Source organism: Eretmochelys imbricata, chromosome 18, assembly GCF_965152235.1.
Source record: "Eretmochelys imbricata isolate rEreImb1 chromosome 18, rEreImb1.hap1, whole genome shotgun sequence".
In the NCBI taxonomy this organism is placed as follows: Eukaryota; Metazoa; Chordata; order Testudines; family Cheloniidae; genus Eretmochelys; species Eretmochelys imbricata.
Window position 1 is genome coordinate 19,985,873 of NC_135589.1, and position 16,339 is coordinate 20,002,211.

Consider the following 16,339-nt stretch of genomic DNA (forward strand, 5'->3'; position numbering starts at 1 on the left):
GCTCATTGCTATCCATCATTTGTTCCTGCTTATTATTTTTGAGCCTGCTGGTGTATTATTTTAAATTGCTCAGCAATAAATTTCACTGGCAATTTGTCAGTGAGTTTACAAACCAAATGCAACTCCTTTTGTGTTCTATGTTCCTTCAGCCTCTGCATTTACCTCTTCCCTAAATTTAAAGTTGGTCTCTCTGTCGAGGTAATTTATTTAGATTAAAACCAGCAGAGATCCAAGTTCTGACCCCTCTGGGACCACATTTAATACAGTACGTCTCCCTCGTCCCTGCACTCACAGACATTAGAAATACCTCCCTTCACATGTCCCTCTGTTTTCTGTTTTTTTAACAAGCTCTTTATCCATTCTCCATATCCTACCCTGGATCCCCATAGCTCATAGTTAAAGCAAGGGCCTGTCAAGCGAACTTTTCAAAGGCTTCCTGAACATCTAAATAAATTGACAAACATGGGGCCAAATCCTTCTTGCTTTACTCATGCATACTCCCTTTGAAGTCCCTGGAACTTCTCATGTGAGTAATGTGAGCCGGACGTGGCAAGTAGACCTACAATAACAGCAGCAGCAGTAAACAATTATATTATGGTAGCAGTCAGAGGCCCCAGTGAGGACTGAAGCCCTATTGTGTCAGGCACTGTACAAACACAGATAAGAGGCAGTCACTACCCCAAATGGCATAACAGTCTAAAAGACACAGAGCAGACAGAAGGGATTGGGTTATAACATACGAGCAATTGGCACCACTTGGGGAATTACATGTTTGGATGGGGTTTAATTTTTTAACTGCGGGTAGAGGTCGGGTGAGGAATGGTAGAGTCAGGAAGAGTAAGGGAGCAGGAAAAGGAAGGCCGGGGAAGGAGTTCTCACCAATCTAGTCACGCTCAACAGGCAGGGTGGTGTGGGGAGCTCTAAGGAGGGATTTGAGGGAGGATGAGGAATAAGCTGTATGGGTTTTTATCAAGGAGTATTTCCAATCCACAAGACACTGACTGGTGGACAGCAAAGGCTGGTGTCGCTGCCTGAGTGAAGGAGGGAGATGCTAAGGAGAGGTTATTAGAGCAAAGTGGGGCAGGGCTCAGTTGTGAAGAGCCTTAAACGCAAAGACAAGAAGCTTGTGTTTGGTGTGGAGGTGACGGAGCAGCTAGTTAAGAGCTACTTGGAGCGCAGTGGCCAGAGTAGTGGTAGTCAGAGCATGTGGTTGGAGCAGTAGCCAGAAGGCTAGTCTTACCAGCATTGGAGCGGACCTTAGGGGGGCAAGTTTGCAGAAGTCAAGGCCAGAGAGGTAGAAGCTTCTGCATTCAAGAAGCTAAATGACCTGTGTCCCTTTCTAGAGATCTGTGTCATTCTACAGTATCCCTGTCCCCTTCCTTTTTATATTGCTAGAAGCCTGAAGCCAGGGTAAGGGTTGATGTACCTTCGAATCAAAACAGGAGTGACCTTGGGGTGTTGCTTTCCTGCACTTCCAGTGACGTTTGACCTGCCTGTGTGATCTGTGGTCATACCCACTGTGGGAACTGCCAGAGCTATGGTGTGTGTGCCCCTCCCTCCTCCCAAACATTCTTACCCATGGACAGCGTCCCTCAAATCCCTTGATTAGTCAAACCTTGTGAATTTCTGAGAATTTCTCCATTGTTTTACAGCACACACATTGTTCGAACTCAATTTCTCAGTGTGACGGCCTGTTCTTTGGAAGCGGCAGTTGTTCATTCAGCTAATAGAGAGCTTCTTGGAGTGGCTTAACATGCTTTTGGGTTGGTTTAATTGGGGGGTTCCTGCCAATTTTAGCATCACCTTTGTTTATTTATGGTGTGTTTAGCTCTGTGTGTAGGTGGGTATTGTGTACATACAAAAATATGACACTGATGAGCCAAAAGGCATACTTTCTTAATTGTCCTGTATGATGTTCTTACTATAGTTCCAAAGAATAGAAAACAAAGAGGAAGAATTGGTAGCCAGGTGTCTATGGAATAATCGGGACATGTTGTTATTTGGACCTTTTAATCTTGATTACAAGAAGTCATGAGCACCCTCATCTTCGGGTGGCCTCAGTAGAAGCCGCAGATGCTCAATATAAATATAAATCAGACCCTTCAATTTGGGGGAGGGAAAGGGCGCTGTACAAAACTTGTGCATGTTGAGTCATCAATACAGAACATGGGTTTTTTGGCTTTCTTGTTGTCAACAAAAGCAAGCGTCCAAAGAGGCAGCGTGCTCTGTTTTCATCGCTGGGTCAGTTTGCATGTTGTAAGAGTTGAGTTAAAAAAAGAAATGTGTTTGGAAAAGAATTTTGGAGAAAGGCAGTTTGAAAAAAATGTGATAAAGCAAAAGACTGGGTGCGTTTCCTCGTGTGTTGAGGATGAAGTTACATTATAGCTAATGTCTTGATCCTCATTTGTGATTTAACAGTAGGGAACACAGAGGTGGATGTGGAATCCATAAATATTTGGAGGGAGAGTTTCATATATACTGTATATCTCTGTTACTTCCAACAATAATATGAATACATTTTTAGAGACCAAGCCACAGGCACAGCTGCAGCACATCCAGAAGGTGTGTGTGCGCCACCCTAGCATAGATTTTTGACACGTCCACATCTCCCTCATTTGAATCTTTTATGTTTTTTAAAAAAACAACATTATGTCTTACTGATGGGCTGAATCTAGTTTCAGAGCTAAATGGTACAACCGAGTCCAACCCTGATTGCCTTCCTCACACCCAAGGCCTCTCACTGAAGTAAATGGGACTAGGAACATTCAGAAAATTAACAAGACTTGGCCAACAGCAGGGTTTATGTTGTGTTCTGCAGGAGCTGGGTTTAATGGGCCAAATTTTGCTTTTGGTTATGCCCGTATATATCCAGAGCAACTCCCTTTAAAGTAAGTATAGTTACTCAGGATTTATGCTGGTGTGAGTGCAGAAATTGGTCCAGAAAGTTTAAACGATTTGCAAAAGTCCACAGAGGAGAAAGAATTCCACTGTTGTTGCGGATTGTGGTGATGGGACTTGGGGAAAGGAAACTTGATGAGATTCAGACTGATATAAAAAGGACTTAACATTTGATATCTTCAATACTGAAACCCTTCCTTGTGGCTCAAAGCTGCCCTCTTCAGTAAGTTAGGTACATTCTTGTTCCTCAATACAAGTGAGTGCAGAGGGTTTGGGCTCACAAAGCCATTGCATTTGCAAAGGCCTCTATACTCCTACTTTGTTTCAAAGACATTGAACATAAAGTGTGTTGGGCGAGCATAGTTTGGAAATGAACTGCTGACACATCAACTGTGGGTTCTGCAGGGACTTATTTGAAAGGGAGAATCTTTCCCAGTGATCTCTTCCATGGCTCCTTACATTCACTAACTTCCCACCAATGGGTAGGTTTCCTCCACCTTTACAAATGCCATTTCTGGTTTGCGTGATCATTTGCTAAATAAATCATAGTTTTGTTTTTAGATTGCATATACTCCTTAGGGCAGGGAGTGCATTTCCCTCTGTGTCTGGAGATTATTTTGCAGATGCTGGGTACTACCACAATATACATATTAATTAATTATTTTAAATTATATTCTAATAGGCCTACACCTCGAGCACCTCTTTGTTCCTTCAGCCCTTTAGAAATTTCACAAAAAATTACTAGCCTATTTTATCTCCAAATGACTGTCACTTGTAAATCTACGAGTTAATGGGCTTTTCTTTCTCTTCCTTTCTATCTCCTTCTCCCCCTTCTTCTTTCTTTACAAAATAAGAAACCTGAGAGACATAAATTCTCCTTTTGTGGTGGTACATGGAAAAGTAATTATTTACTTTTAAGTTCCTATTTGTTTGGACTGGCTAACCTCTTAATTAATCCTAACCCCTTCTTTCTGCATCTTGAATAATACTAATATCAGAATTGTCTGAGATGATTAATGCCCCGTGCTTTCCAGGTCCACAGTCAAGTAAAGATTTATAGAGCAATGTTTGATGGTAGGTTTTTTTTCCCCCTTCGGTTGCACTCATTGGCATTTGCTTCTATTTTTCAGGTGTAAATACTGTGACAGGTCATTCAGCATTTCCTCTAACCTCCAGCGGCACGTTCGAAACATCCATAACAAGGAGAAGCCATTCAAATGTCACCTGTGTAACCGATGCTTTGGGCAGCAGACCAACTTGGACCGACACCTTAAGAAGCATGAACATGAGAATGTGCCAGGTAGGGAGTCAACCCTGCTGTGTAATTCTGTTCGGGACACTGGAGAGAGAAATCCTCAGTTTAAGTCACTCTGGGTCACATGTGAGAATCTTCATGGAAATATCCATTCTTGTACATGAATATTACTGGTCAGCAAAAGAAAAATATTTATTTTAGATGTTGCATTTCTAAAATTACAAAGAAATGTGTTTGTGTATCTCTGTCTCTCACTCACTCACACACACACACAAACTTTTTTAAAGCTGAAATAATATATTTTTAGATGCTCACATAACGGAAGCAGATAAGTTGTTTTTCACATAAGCAAAAATCTAACAAACCAACCCCACAAAGAGAGAGAAGGAACCTGTGTATTGAAACCCAATATATGAACTATCAGCCGAGAAGAAATTTCTTCAAAAAGCTACAAGCAAATAGAAACAGAAGTTTATAATGAATTCTTCTTCTCCAATGTCTTTATACCGTAAATGCCAGTAATACTGAACTGCGTATGTGACAGTACGAACTTGACGTATCATTTAGAACTGCTAACTCCATAGTAACAGAGGAAGCGTGGTGCAGTGCTTAGGGTCGGGACTTCGGAGACATGGATTCTGTTTCCTGCTCTGTCCCAACCTCCTTGTGTAACCTTGGGCAAGTCACTTATTAAAGGTATTGAAGCCCCATAAGACTTTTCAAAAGTGCCCTGGGCATGTTTGAAAATCTCATTAGGTGCCTATCTGCACCTTTAGGTGCCTAGATACTTTTAAAATTCTGGCCCTTCAGTTCTCCATGCCTCCGTTCCTGCATAGGTCAAATGGGAACCATAACTACCTGCCCACAGTGCTGTGATGATAAATTCATTAAAGCTTGCGAGGTGCTCAGATACTGCAGTAGTGAGGGGGCAGATAAGAAAATAAGAACATAAGAACGGCCCTTCTGGGTCAGACCAAAGGTCCATCTAGCCCAGGATCCTGTCTTCCGACAGTGTCCAGTGCCAGGTGCCCCAGAGGGAATGAACAGACCAGGTAATCATCAAGTGATCCATCCCCTGTCGCTCATTCCCAGCTTCTGGCAAACAGAGGGTAGGGACACCATTCCTGCTCATCCTAGCTAATAGCCACTGATGAACCTATCCTCCATGAATTTATCTAGTTCTTTTTTGAAGCCTGTTATGGTCTTGGCCTTCACAACATCCTCCGGCAAGGAGTTCCATAGGTTGACTGTGCACTATGTGAAAAACCTAGGATAGCTAGATAACAGTACTTAATAATATTTCCCGTCCCTGTACAGATACTAATTATGTCTCTCTGTGCACATTCACTTTTGGAAGATATCACTTTTTCTGCCAAGATTTTTGTTTCCTGAAACTTTCTTTCAATGTAAATTCTTACCATGCAGTGAATGCTTTATTGCGTTAATTTTCCTCCTTGTTTTCTGTTGAGAGCAGTGTTGGCAATATCTGATTCTTTCTCCTGTCCCTTGTCCCCTGTGCAGTGAGCCAGCACTCTGGAGTCATTACTAACCACCTTGGGACCAGTGCCTCCTCCCCAAACTCGGAGCCAGACAACCATGCACTTTTAGATGAGAAAGAGGACTCGTATTTCTCTGAAATCAGAAATTTTATTGCAAATAGCGAGATGAATCAAGCATCAACTTTAACAGATAAAAGGTAAACAAACAAAGCCACACTAATGGACACTTCTTACCAGACTGTTCAAAGGCTGGCCAGCCATCTGCATGTTCAGGGCTTGATTTCAAATAGTCTGAAGAGATTAGAGTAATAATGAGAATCCCGCAAGGCACTCAACTTAGACTCCTTATACAGAGCGTCCCAATTCTTTTCTGTTTGTGGCAGAAATTACACAAGAACGGCCATACAGGATCAGACCAAAGGTCCATCTAGCCCAGTAGCCTGTCTTCCAACAGTGGCCAGTGCCAGGTGCTTCAGAGGGAATGAACAGAACAGGTAACCATCAAGTGATCCGTCAGGTTTGCAGAAAAGCCTTGGAAAGCTCTGTAAAAGAAGTCTAAGTCTCTAAGGAGCCAAAGTTCCTGTCACAGAATGAGTGGTACAGCTCAAACTGGTGTGCAGCGTGTGAGGAAAGGAAGTGCTGTCTTTGGGAGCGAGTGTAAGTGGAGGACCATCCCATGAGCACAGAATTCAGTGGGGAAGGGCACTACTGAGGAAGAATCAGACACTCCTCATATGTCAAGAGGTTCACTTTTCAAAACTCAGCCTTGGTTTAAGAGTCTGGTCTTCTTTGACTTTCATGATACACAGACGTTTAGTTTCTTGTTTGCCTCTGGGATCAATATTGTTCTTGGGAGAGTTCTGCAACTCCTCTTGGTGCATTTCTATTCCAGAGGCCTGGCCACCATATATCTTTAATTCCTTTCATCACCCAGTTCCAAGTGTCACAGGGTCCAACGCGGCACAGGAAAAGCCACGGCACCAAGTCTCAGAGCCCAGGCTCCCATCCCAGCAGGAAGGTCTACACTGCTATTTTTAGCTCCATGAGCCCCAGTCAATTGGCCCAGGGTCTGAGAGTTGTTGCCCCGGGTTTTCCTTTGCAGTGTGGACATACCCTAATGTACCTTCAGTGTGAAACCACTCGAGCCTGGGGAAATGGCCACAGAACAATTAGTGGAGGCAAATTTGGAGCAAATGCAGCTTTGTGGGAGCTGATTGTATTCTGCAGTGTTATCCCCAATACGAACGACTTGTGAAAACCTCATTCTCCCCTACCTAAAAATATCCATTATTGCTGACCTGTCCCCCTCCAACCACTCAGACCATCTCACCGAAGCCAGGAGATTGCTAAAGGAGCACAGAAGCACCAGAGCTGGGTTTTGGTTCAAGACTGCCAGCAGGGATGAGGAGGAATGTACCGTCGTAGGTGTCAGTAAAGCCACGTGTGTAATGACTTGGTTTTTGACCCTGCCTGGATGGAAATAAACCGAGTGCTGTGTTCCATCGCTGAGGCTGAGCTTAGACCTCAGCATGGAAGCAGACGTAGGTAAATGGCCTCACCCTTTTCACCTGAAACATGATCCACATAAAAAAATCCCCCTCCCATCAAAGAGAGCCCTTCAGAACAGGCTCGTTAATGGCAGTGGCTTAACAGGAAATGTGGCCCAGATCCACCAAAGTGCAGCCCCTTCAGAAAACCATCGCCCTCTCCCCATATAGATGCTTCCAACAAGCCCCTTCCCACCCAGACTCCCTTTTCAACCTCTCATAGCTTGTTTGTATAGAATAGACATGAGCTCTCTGTCCTTCCACACTTTGCACTCCTTGGGCCAAATTTAGACCTCTGGTGAGTGCCACTAGCTTCCGTGGAACTGCACTGGCTCAAGCAAGTCTTATTTTGTCCCTTTGACTTCCCCCTTCATCCCCTTCCCATCAAAAGTCACTTGGCATCTCGGGCTCACTGCTACATTGAGTCCCCCTTCCCAAGTAGAGCTGGGTGAATAACGTCATTTTCAATTTAATGGCAATTTCAAAAAGGAAAAAAAAATTGTTTCACATAGGACAGGAAAATTTTAGAAATTTCTGGCAAATTGAAAAGTTCAAAAAAATTGCTTTGGGTTGAATGAAACATTTCAGTTCTGTTCTTCACTCTGCTATTCTTTAATCCTTTTGATATTTAAAGTAAAATTAAAAGAAATTTTTAAACAAAGTTGTTTAAAAAAAAAAAATTGAAATATTTCAATAGAAAAAAATTTCCAATCAAAATGTTTCCTTTTTTTCAGATTATTTTTTCCTTTTTTGGTAGGAGGGGGGAAGTCCCCAAATCAACAATTAGGTGAAACTGACCACAATTTGCCAAATGTTTAGATGTTGCCAAATGTTTATTTTTTCCTGGGGAAAAAAAGTTTGGTGTTTGCCCAGCGCTATTCCTATGGCTCCCTTCGTTTTCTCCATCACTCATGAACCCAGCCCTGGATATTCTGTTGCGTTCATAAACAAAGAACAAATTGTGCTGATGCTGGATGCTTACACTGCATTCAGCGCTGAACTTACCAGCAGGCCAGCCTTGTGTTCTTTGCCAGTGCTACAGTTGCGACAGTCTTTTAGAACTTTACATGTGGAATGAAACACTTCACTTCACCCAGGATGCTTGTAAACATGTGAAATTTAGACATGTTTTCCATTTCCTTCCCTACTCTGTTGCCTTCATCTCAGCCCTGAAAGCAAGATAAAGTAACCCCATCTCAGATACAGACTTCTCACCAGAGCTTTTGTTTAGATTGCACACGTGGAAATAAAATGGGGGGGGGAAGGTTCACTGTATTTCCTGAGGGAAATTAGGAATCTTTCAACCTTGCCTGATATAGACAAAAAAATAGACAAGAGGAGAACTCCTTCGAAGGCTGGTATAATTGATCCAGAGGGAGAATCAAATTTGGGCCTGTACCTTAAAGAAAATCGATCAAAATTCTCTAAAACAAACATGCTGATGATGTGTTTAGACTGAGTGACAAGATCCAGGGCTTGGAAAACATCTGAGTTTCCCCTTAATTTTTTAAATCTTATTTTGACTGAGTGATATTTAATCTACAGGGGAACCCAAAAGGACATTCTGTGTTGTACAAATGTCACTCCATTCCAGAGCCAGTTGTAATTATGTTCCTGCTGCTCTGTTGTTTTTACAAATAACCATTCAATGCTGATACCAAGTTTGAAAGCTTTTTTGTTTTGGTTTAAGAAAAAAGCTAAAAATGTTTGTATGGGACCTCCATGTAATTAGTGTAACCTACATTCGACAAAAGCAACAGAACAATGATGTTCCTGATTTTAGAATTAATTTGGTTGTGGAAACTTTCTTGGTGAAGATGTTAAAATTAAACTTCTATCATTCGATCTAGCAGCATCTCAGACTGTTTCAACTACATATTGTTACCAAATGGGATCTTGTTCTCTTAACCTGGTTTGTTTTATTTTGCTGACAGCTTACTTACTCTCATGTCCATATGGGTATAGCAAGGGGCAATGGGGCAAAAGAAGATGTACGTTGGCCGTTAGGGAAAGTTTGTAATGAAACCTATCCCAATGTGGAGCTTTGTTGATAGGCGAGTGGTTATTTTGATACTATAAGCACAGAGAAAAACATGGTCTTTGGCCCACAGAAGTTACAGTGCAAAGGGTGAAGATACTTAAAACCAGACTGGACAAAATCTAGTTTTAAGAATGGAATATATTTGACTCACTCCATTAGCTCTTAGACACTGTAGAGAACAATCTTGCATTGGTAAGGAATAGCTTATCTAATAGGTATTTTCTGTCCCCAGCCATTCTGAACCATAAATAACAAATAAATGGTTAAATGCCTGAATCTTGCACCAAAATGGCAATGCAATTGCTGCTATCAACTGACATCTTGGTTCCTTCCCCGGTGCTCAAACATTCCAGGCCAGAAATCCAAGACGTTGATAGCAACTCCCAGTGTCATGGGATAGCAAATGAGAAACCAGAAGATGTGGATGAGGAGGAGGAAGAATTGGAGGAGGAAGATGACGACAGCTTGACAGGGAAGTCACAGGATGAAACAGTATCACCCACGACGGAGCCCCAAGGAACGTTTGAGGATGAGGAGGATGAAGAGCCCACATCCCTCACCATGAGCTTTGACCATACCCGAAGGTGGGTGGGGCCATTTCCTCTGGGAAGCAGAATGGGGTTAGATTTCTCACCCTGTGTCATTAGCAGGTCATGGGTGGTATCACTTTATTTTTCAAACCATGAATCATACCTCCAGTTTGCCCTAGGAACTTCATTTTCACCATGGTGGAGAGCACAAATAAATAAACTGAAATTCAAAAATATAAGAAGACAGATACACAAGGCCTGAAAAATGCAAAGCGGGAAAGGCAAACAGTTAGCACATGAAAAAACCAGCCTCCTCAATGTATCATGAACTCTTCTACCTGACACAGTGTCAATGTCTCAATTTTTAAAACCCTGTTCAGTGAAAAGAGAGCTGATGCAAGGAAATCTAGATAATGGCAGTTTTCCACTACCCCACCCATGTTATCTGCAGCAAAATGGCAGCATCCTCTTGTCTCAGGATATAAGGCCCTGCATTAATTTCAGATGAGATGGTGCGGCTGGCCTTTGTGTGGGCAGAGTGGTTGTGTCCCCATGCCTTTGTTTGCTTTTTGTGCCATCCATGCTGTGCACCCTGGTTCATAAACCACCAGGAAGACACTTGCAGGTACAAAAAGGACACTTTTGAAACATTTAATTGGTATTCTGTTTTACTCAGATGCCTATCCAGGTTGATAATACAAAGCGTCCCAGTGTAAAGCTGTGTAAACAAAAATAGGCAACTATCTGCTGCAGACATAGTTTACAGTATGAGGTAGAACATTAGCGTGAAAGAACCCTAGGATAACTGTACATTAGAAAGCGCAATAAACTATAGCAGTGTTTGATTGTAAAGATATAAACAATGGTGCAAAATGGAATCCACTCCTTCTGTTAGCTCTCTTACCGACTTGCCTTTCACAAAATCTGTTGCTTTGCATCCATGAGCTGGCATGCCAAAGTTCATCCAAAGTATGCTCCTGTAGATAGGGCAGGAAATCAGGCTTCTATACATCACTCTGCCATTGACTCACTATGCAGTCTAGCATTTAAGTCACTTTAAGCCTAAATGTTCAGGAAAAGTCTATTTTTGACTCTCAGTATTTTCAGAGGGGAGGAGCACCTGCAACTCCCACTGACTTCCATTGGGGTCGTTGGTGTTTGGGAAAATCAGGCCGTAAGTATCTAAAGTTGGTCCAAAACATTGGGCACTCAACATTGAAGTCCACTATTGAAATCATAGATCTTAGCCTCTCTTGTGCCACAGGTTTCTATCCACTAAAGATGCTTTGATATCTATGGATGAAAAGTGCCATATCATGCAAAGTATTATTATATTCAAAGGGTTTTTTCAGTGTGTCAGTGTTTTCCAATTAAGCCTATTGTAAACCCTGGGGAATATGGTGCAGTAGCTCTATTCCCCCAACTTTCGGGAATAGCTAGTAATCAGGCATCTCTGAATCGGAGACCAGAATGAAAATGGTAACCACACAACATATGGTAGCACTAATGCTTGAGATGTACGTGCGTAACCATGCATTCCACTTTTTCTTTGCTCCTTGCGTCATGTGCATTTTTTGGTCCACCTGTCTGTCTGTCTCTTCATGCATGTGGCTTGTGAGAACCCCATGGTATGTGCATGCAGGCACTGAGTTAGCAACACACACATCGGTTAGACTGTAAACGGTGAGATGAGCTAACAACAGGTCAACCCCTTCCCCTGGTCATTGGTACAGGTGTATTGAGGAGGACGAAGCCGGCTTGTTAGATTTGGAGCAGATGCCGAATTTTGGGAAGGGGCTGGATCTTCGCAAAGCAGCCGAGGAAGCATTTGAAGTTAAAGATGTGTTTAATTCCACCTTAGACTCTGAGACAATAAAACAGACTCTGTACAGGCAGGCTAAAAACCAGGTAGGTATATGACAGAACATTTTATCGAGCTTACCTCCAGCATTTAGCATGGGATTATCAAACAGCTGGGTTCCTTTAGCCAAGTCTGTGTTCTGTCCATGCTGAATTGGAATTCTGATGGTGAAGACTAACTTGTAAATCACATCTGTTTGCTACCATGTTGCAGTCCAGGAAAAATAGGAGTTGGGAGGGAATTGTTAACTCATATTGTATATAATCAGTTTCACATACCCTTATAACTTTGTGGAGTGAGTGCAGCTTTATAGCTATATAGCGATGTAGTTTATCTATCTGTATCTGTCTATAGAAATGTATATAGAAATATGATAATGCAATTGTTACAAACTTTGGGCCAAATCCTCAGCTGGTATATATTGGAATATATTGGTTTCACTGGAATAATGACAATTTACACCAGTTGAGCATCTGGCCCTTTGAAACAGCAGTAAAATATAACAGGATTTAATAATAAAAACATAAAATCTGATTCAGAATGATAGTTTCTAGACTTGCTTGGAGAATTGCACCATCTTAAGCAAATTTAGAAAATGCCATTGTTTTGTGCATTAAGCTTTAAACCTAATGCCACTGCACCTTTAAGATAAAATCCCCCTTCTTATCAAAAGACATACCAGTTCAGGCACAGCAGAAGCTGATGCAGGCCTTCTTCCAAAACTCAAAACAAAATCCTGAAGTTTGAAAGAGCTTGGAAATTTTTTTTTTTTTTTTAAATTAGAATGGCTCTGTGCTCGCTGGTTTTGCCATAAGCAGAAATGGCACGAGAGGCTCTGTTCTCATGAAGTTTGCATCCTGGTTCAAATAAAGCAGCAACAGATCTCATGAGGGAGCCGTTCTGTGAGATGTCCAGCCATATTACCAGAACAAAGAGGATACGTTGAAACAAGCTTCAGAGAAACACTCTGCACAAAACCTGCAAACTTTTTGCCATTAACCATCTGTTCTTATCTGCTTAAAAGAGGCCACATAGTTCAAATGCTTCTTTTAAGAATACCAGTGCAGGTCTGAGTATATTTACCTCTGCTTCAGGTTTTACTGGGGATGAGATCAGCTACTGTACTTGGCGTCGTTCTGTCCTCTAAGCAACAGGAATATAATACAATTTATGTTAAAGATCACCCAAAGATGCAACTAAATGCAGTTGCCTAATAGAGGTGGGTCTTTAATTAAAGGTCAAAGGGGACTGTGCTGGAAACCCTAAGGCTACTTTATAGTGACTGCTTAAGACTGGGGCCAGGAAGTTGAGGTGGGGGTTGCCTGTTGGAAGTGTGGGTATTTTGTACAGATTTGACTGCACTTAAGGGAGTATTTTGGCTATGACGAGACCACTGAAGTTCTTTTCTAGTGAAAAAAGAGCTCATTTATACTTTCAACACAAGCCACTTGCATGCCTCTGTCTGTGTCCTTCTACTAATACGCTGAGTGTACTAACTATTTAGGCACAACTTGATTTTTCTTGATGGCAATGTTAGATCGGGCACATGATTGTTTTTTAACGTAATTTTGTAGTAAGTGAGATCTAAGACATGTTACATTTTGTCAGATATGATATAACTTGGACAATTTAAAATTCTCTGCTCTGCATGTATTACGTGCAGGCAATATGGTGGGAAAATAATATTTATCTGGTCAGACCAGCACAGAAATCTTACCTTTCTATCAATTTTGGCTCACTGTCACTGTAGTATTGAAATGCACACAACCATGCAAACACCCATAAAGCAGAACACCCTGCAGCACATACAGACGAGCATGAGATACAATGGTGAGACTGAGAACTGGATCTGAATTTGAGCTTCCTTTTGGGGGAGGGGGAAGTTGTATTTGGAGTTTTGGGGAAGTTTTATTACTGTTATTTATTACATGTGTGCTAAGCACTGTACAGACATCTGCAGTAAAGAGAGCGTCCAATCTAGGGCCCCTAGCCTGCAAAGATTTATACACATACTTAACGTTACACACCATGGGTAATTCCCTAGATTTTAACTCACAATGTGCAAAGTTCAGCACATTCATAAATCTTTGCAGGATCAGGACCTGGGTTGTGACAAGATGCAAAAAATGAATGAGACAAACAAAAGTGGAGGAGAAGAAGGCCTGGGTAGCAGCAAAGCAACCAAATTACTCTACAGTAAGCCGTGGTCTCTGTGAATTCACGGACTAGGCTTTGTCGGCTGGTAGTGCTGCAATGAACACACACAGTCATGCCTGCAAACACACACCATGCTTACACTGCCAAATGGACATACACAACTTCACACACGCTCCAGCTCCCTCCAAACACAATGGAAATGCTCAGTAAATGAAACAACATACTATGCACAAGCTCATCTCCACTGAGTCACTTTTGTCTTATATATCTGAACCCCCATTTACACTTCTCCTTTTACGAGTCAACAATAACTTCTGAAGGCCAAAGTTTCACAGGCATGAGCTCCTGTCTTCCCCAGATGTACCGCAAAGTTATCATGCCCAGGTGGGGGGGATCGGCACGACTCAGTCAGCAATGCACACTGTTCCATATGCACTTTTGAAAACTATGTGAAAAAAGAAGGCCAGAACTCCCGGGATATGTTCAGTGGGAAAAGTAATGTCCTCTAGGAGAGGGGCCTAGATGCAAGTGTCAGCATTTGTCATGAAGTGCAAGGTGCAAGGAAGGAAGCAAGTTAAACCCACTGCTGCCTGGTAAAACTCTATGGTAAGGTCCTTGGGTTTTCCTCATGTGTGAACATAAGTATTGATTGGCAGGTAGGATTCCCAGCCCACACCAAAGTGAATGGCACTGACTGTCCCCAGTTTCTGATATGTAAATCGTTAAATGACTCTATACTTCATGTGGATTATTCCAGGACCCAGGAGAGTGTATTCACCCATTCCCCTTCCTCTGCTTCTTCCCCTCCTTTAGGCTTATGCAATGATGCTGTCCCTTTCTGAGAACACTCCCCTTCACACTTCTTCCCAGAATAATCTGGATGCTTGGTTGAACATGGCAGGAGCAGCCTCAGAGTCGGGGACCTTTAATCCCATCAACCATCTCTGACGGGTCGAGAAGGCACTGGTTCAGAGTCCGAGTGAGGAGGTGGTGATGCTGTGACTGCCCTATCAGAAATTCTAGCACGCAGAAGATGGATCAGAGGGCCACAGGGAGTCGTCTGGGCTTTTGGCTGGGAGAATAAACCTGTCACATCTACCCTACAATTCGCGAATTTGTATCTATCCACAGTTGTTGGTTTCTAATTTGTTAGAAAGAAACTCTCCAAACTGGATAGCCCTGAAGCAGCCCTAGGATTCCACCATCTCTAAGAATAGTGTAAACCATAAGTGAATTGCAATGGTGCAATCAAATACTGGTCCCTTTACAGTTACAAGACAATATAACTGAGCCAGCTGGTTTCTGCTTATAAACTAAAACTTGAAGTCATCGACCCCTTGCCCCCCTCACACACCACATTCACTTCAGTTGAATAGCAGTCATAAGGGGGCTGGGGTGGGGGGGGGGGGGAGACCTAGGACTGATCCATCCCTGGTATAATTCTGATATAGTCACCAGCGTTATACCAAGGAATGGTGAATTTGACCCATTTTACTTAACTTGGCTCTTTGAAAGAGCGTGAAATTCTGCACCCCCCACAACAGCACTCATCTTTACACTGCAAAGTGTTGTTGTTGTGAGTCGCTGTTGTGGGAAGCCACGCTCCCTGACGTGCAATGTCCAAACAGGGCTAGCTTCTGCCAAGAGCACAAATAATTGGTGCAGAAGGAGCATTGCTGGGGCTGCTCAGACATGCACACAAATACATAGACAATGCCCCGTAAGCTCGACCCTAGAAAGCTACTGTGTAGTTTCTCTCCCAGAGGGTCTTTCAAATGCTCTCTCTTCAATGTTGGGGGAGAAACCTCTGCCCTGTGCCCTTGTGTTGGTTTGCTGGTGGTTGCTTATGCCAAGTACCCTGCCATCATTTACCCCATAATTTTGATAATATGGCTAAAAAAAATCCTTGTTTTTAATAACCTTATGAGTGCAGCTCAACTCCTCACGCATGTGGCTAAGGAAATATATTTTCTCTCTGGATCTAAAATTACTTGCAATTTTTTACGGATGATTTTAAATTGCTTTGAAGTCTCAGCTCTTTTGCTGACATAAAGCAGCCTCCAGAAATCCTGTGACATTAGTTTGTGCTATTTCTACATTGTAATAACAACCTGGTGTTCTAGCTGTGATTTTTATAGGTAAAGCTAAACCTGAACATAATTCTGAAAGGGGTTAGAAATATTACAAAGAATAACATTGGCCACTCTGACATTTGTAATGTGTGTGCTGAGAAATGCCTAGATATGGTGTTACAGAATCAGGATTGCCTAAAGGTAAGACAGGTGCCTGCCACCAAGTGACTTTAAGTTGAATCAGGGGTGCTACAAACTTGCCCATCTGAATGCTGCATCAGCAACTCACCTAGGAGCCTCCAGATGCTCTAAGGACCCAATTCTGCACAAGCCTGACTCTAGCAGTTTTTCCGCCGACTTCAATGGCCTTTGGACCAGGCTCGAAACGCTTAAAGCTGGGTGTACCACTTGTAGTAAGTGCTACGCCTAGTAGTTAGTGTTTGCAGAATTGGGTCAATAGCTGACTTCAGAGAAACTTC

General features: G+C 42.4%; 1 protein-coding gene across 1 annotated transcript in view; it reads left to right on the forward strand.

The window, feature by feature from the left end:
• The window catches only part of PRDM16 (PR/SET domain 16), a 456,415-nt gene extending 441,679 nt beyond the window's left edge, over window positions 1–14,736 (forward strand). The window contains exons 13-17 of the mRNA XM_077837220.1: window positions 4,029–4,198; window positions 5,675–5,849; window positions 9,594–9,824; window positions 11,504–11,678; window positions 14,602–14,736. Of these exons, the coding sequence (XP_077693346.1) occupies window positions 4,029–4,198; window positions 5,675–5,849; window positions 9,594–9,824; window positions 11,504–11,678; window positions 14,602–14,736 (886 nt within the window). The remainder of the gene's footprint in view (window positions 1–4,028; window positions 4,199–5,674; window positions 5,850–9,593; window positions 9,825–11,503; window positions 11,679–14,601) is intronic.
• The last annotated feature ends 1,603 nt before the right edge of the window (window positions 14,737–16,339 follow it).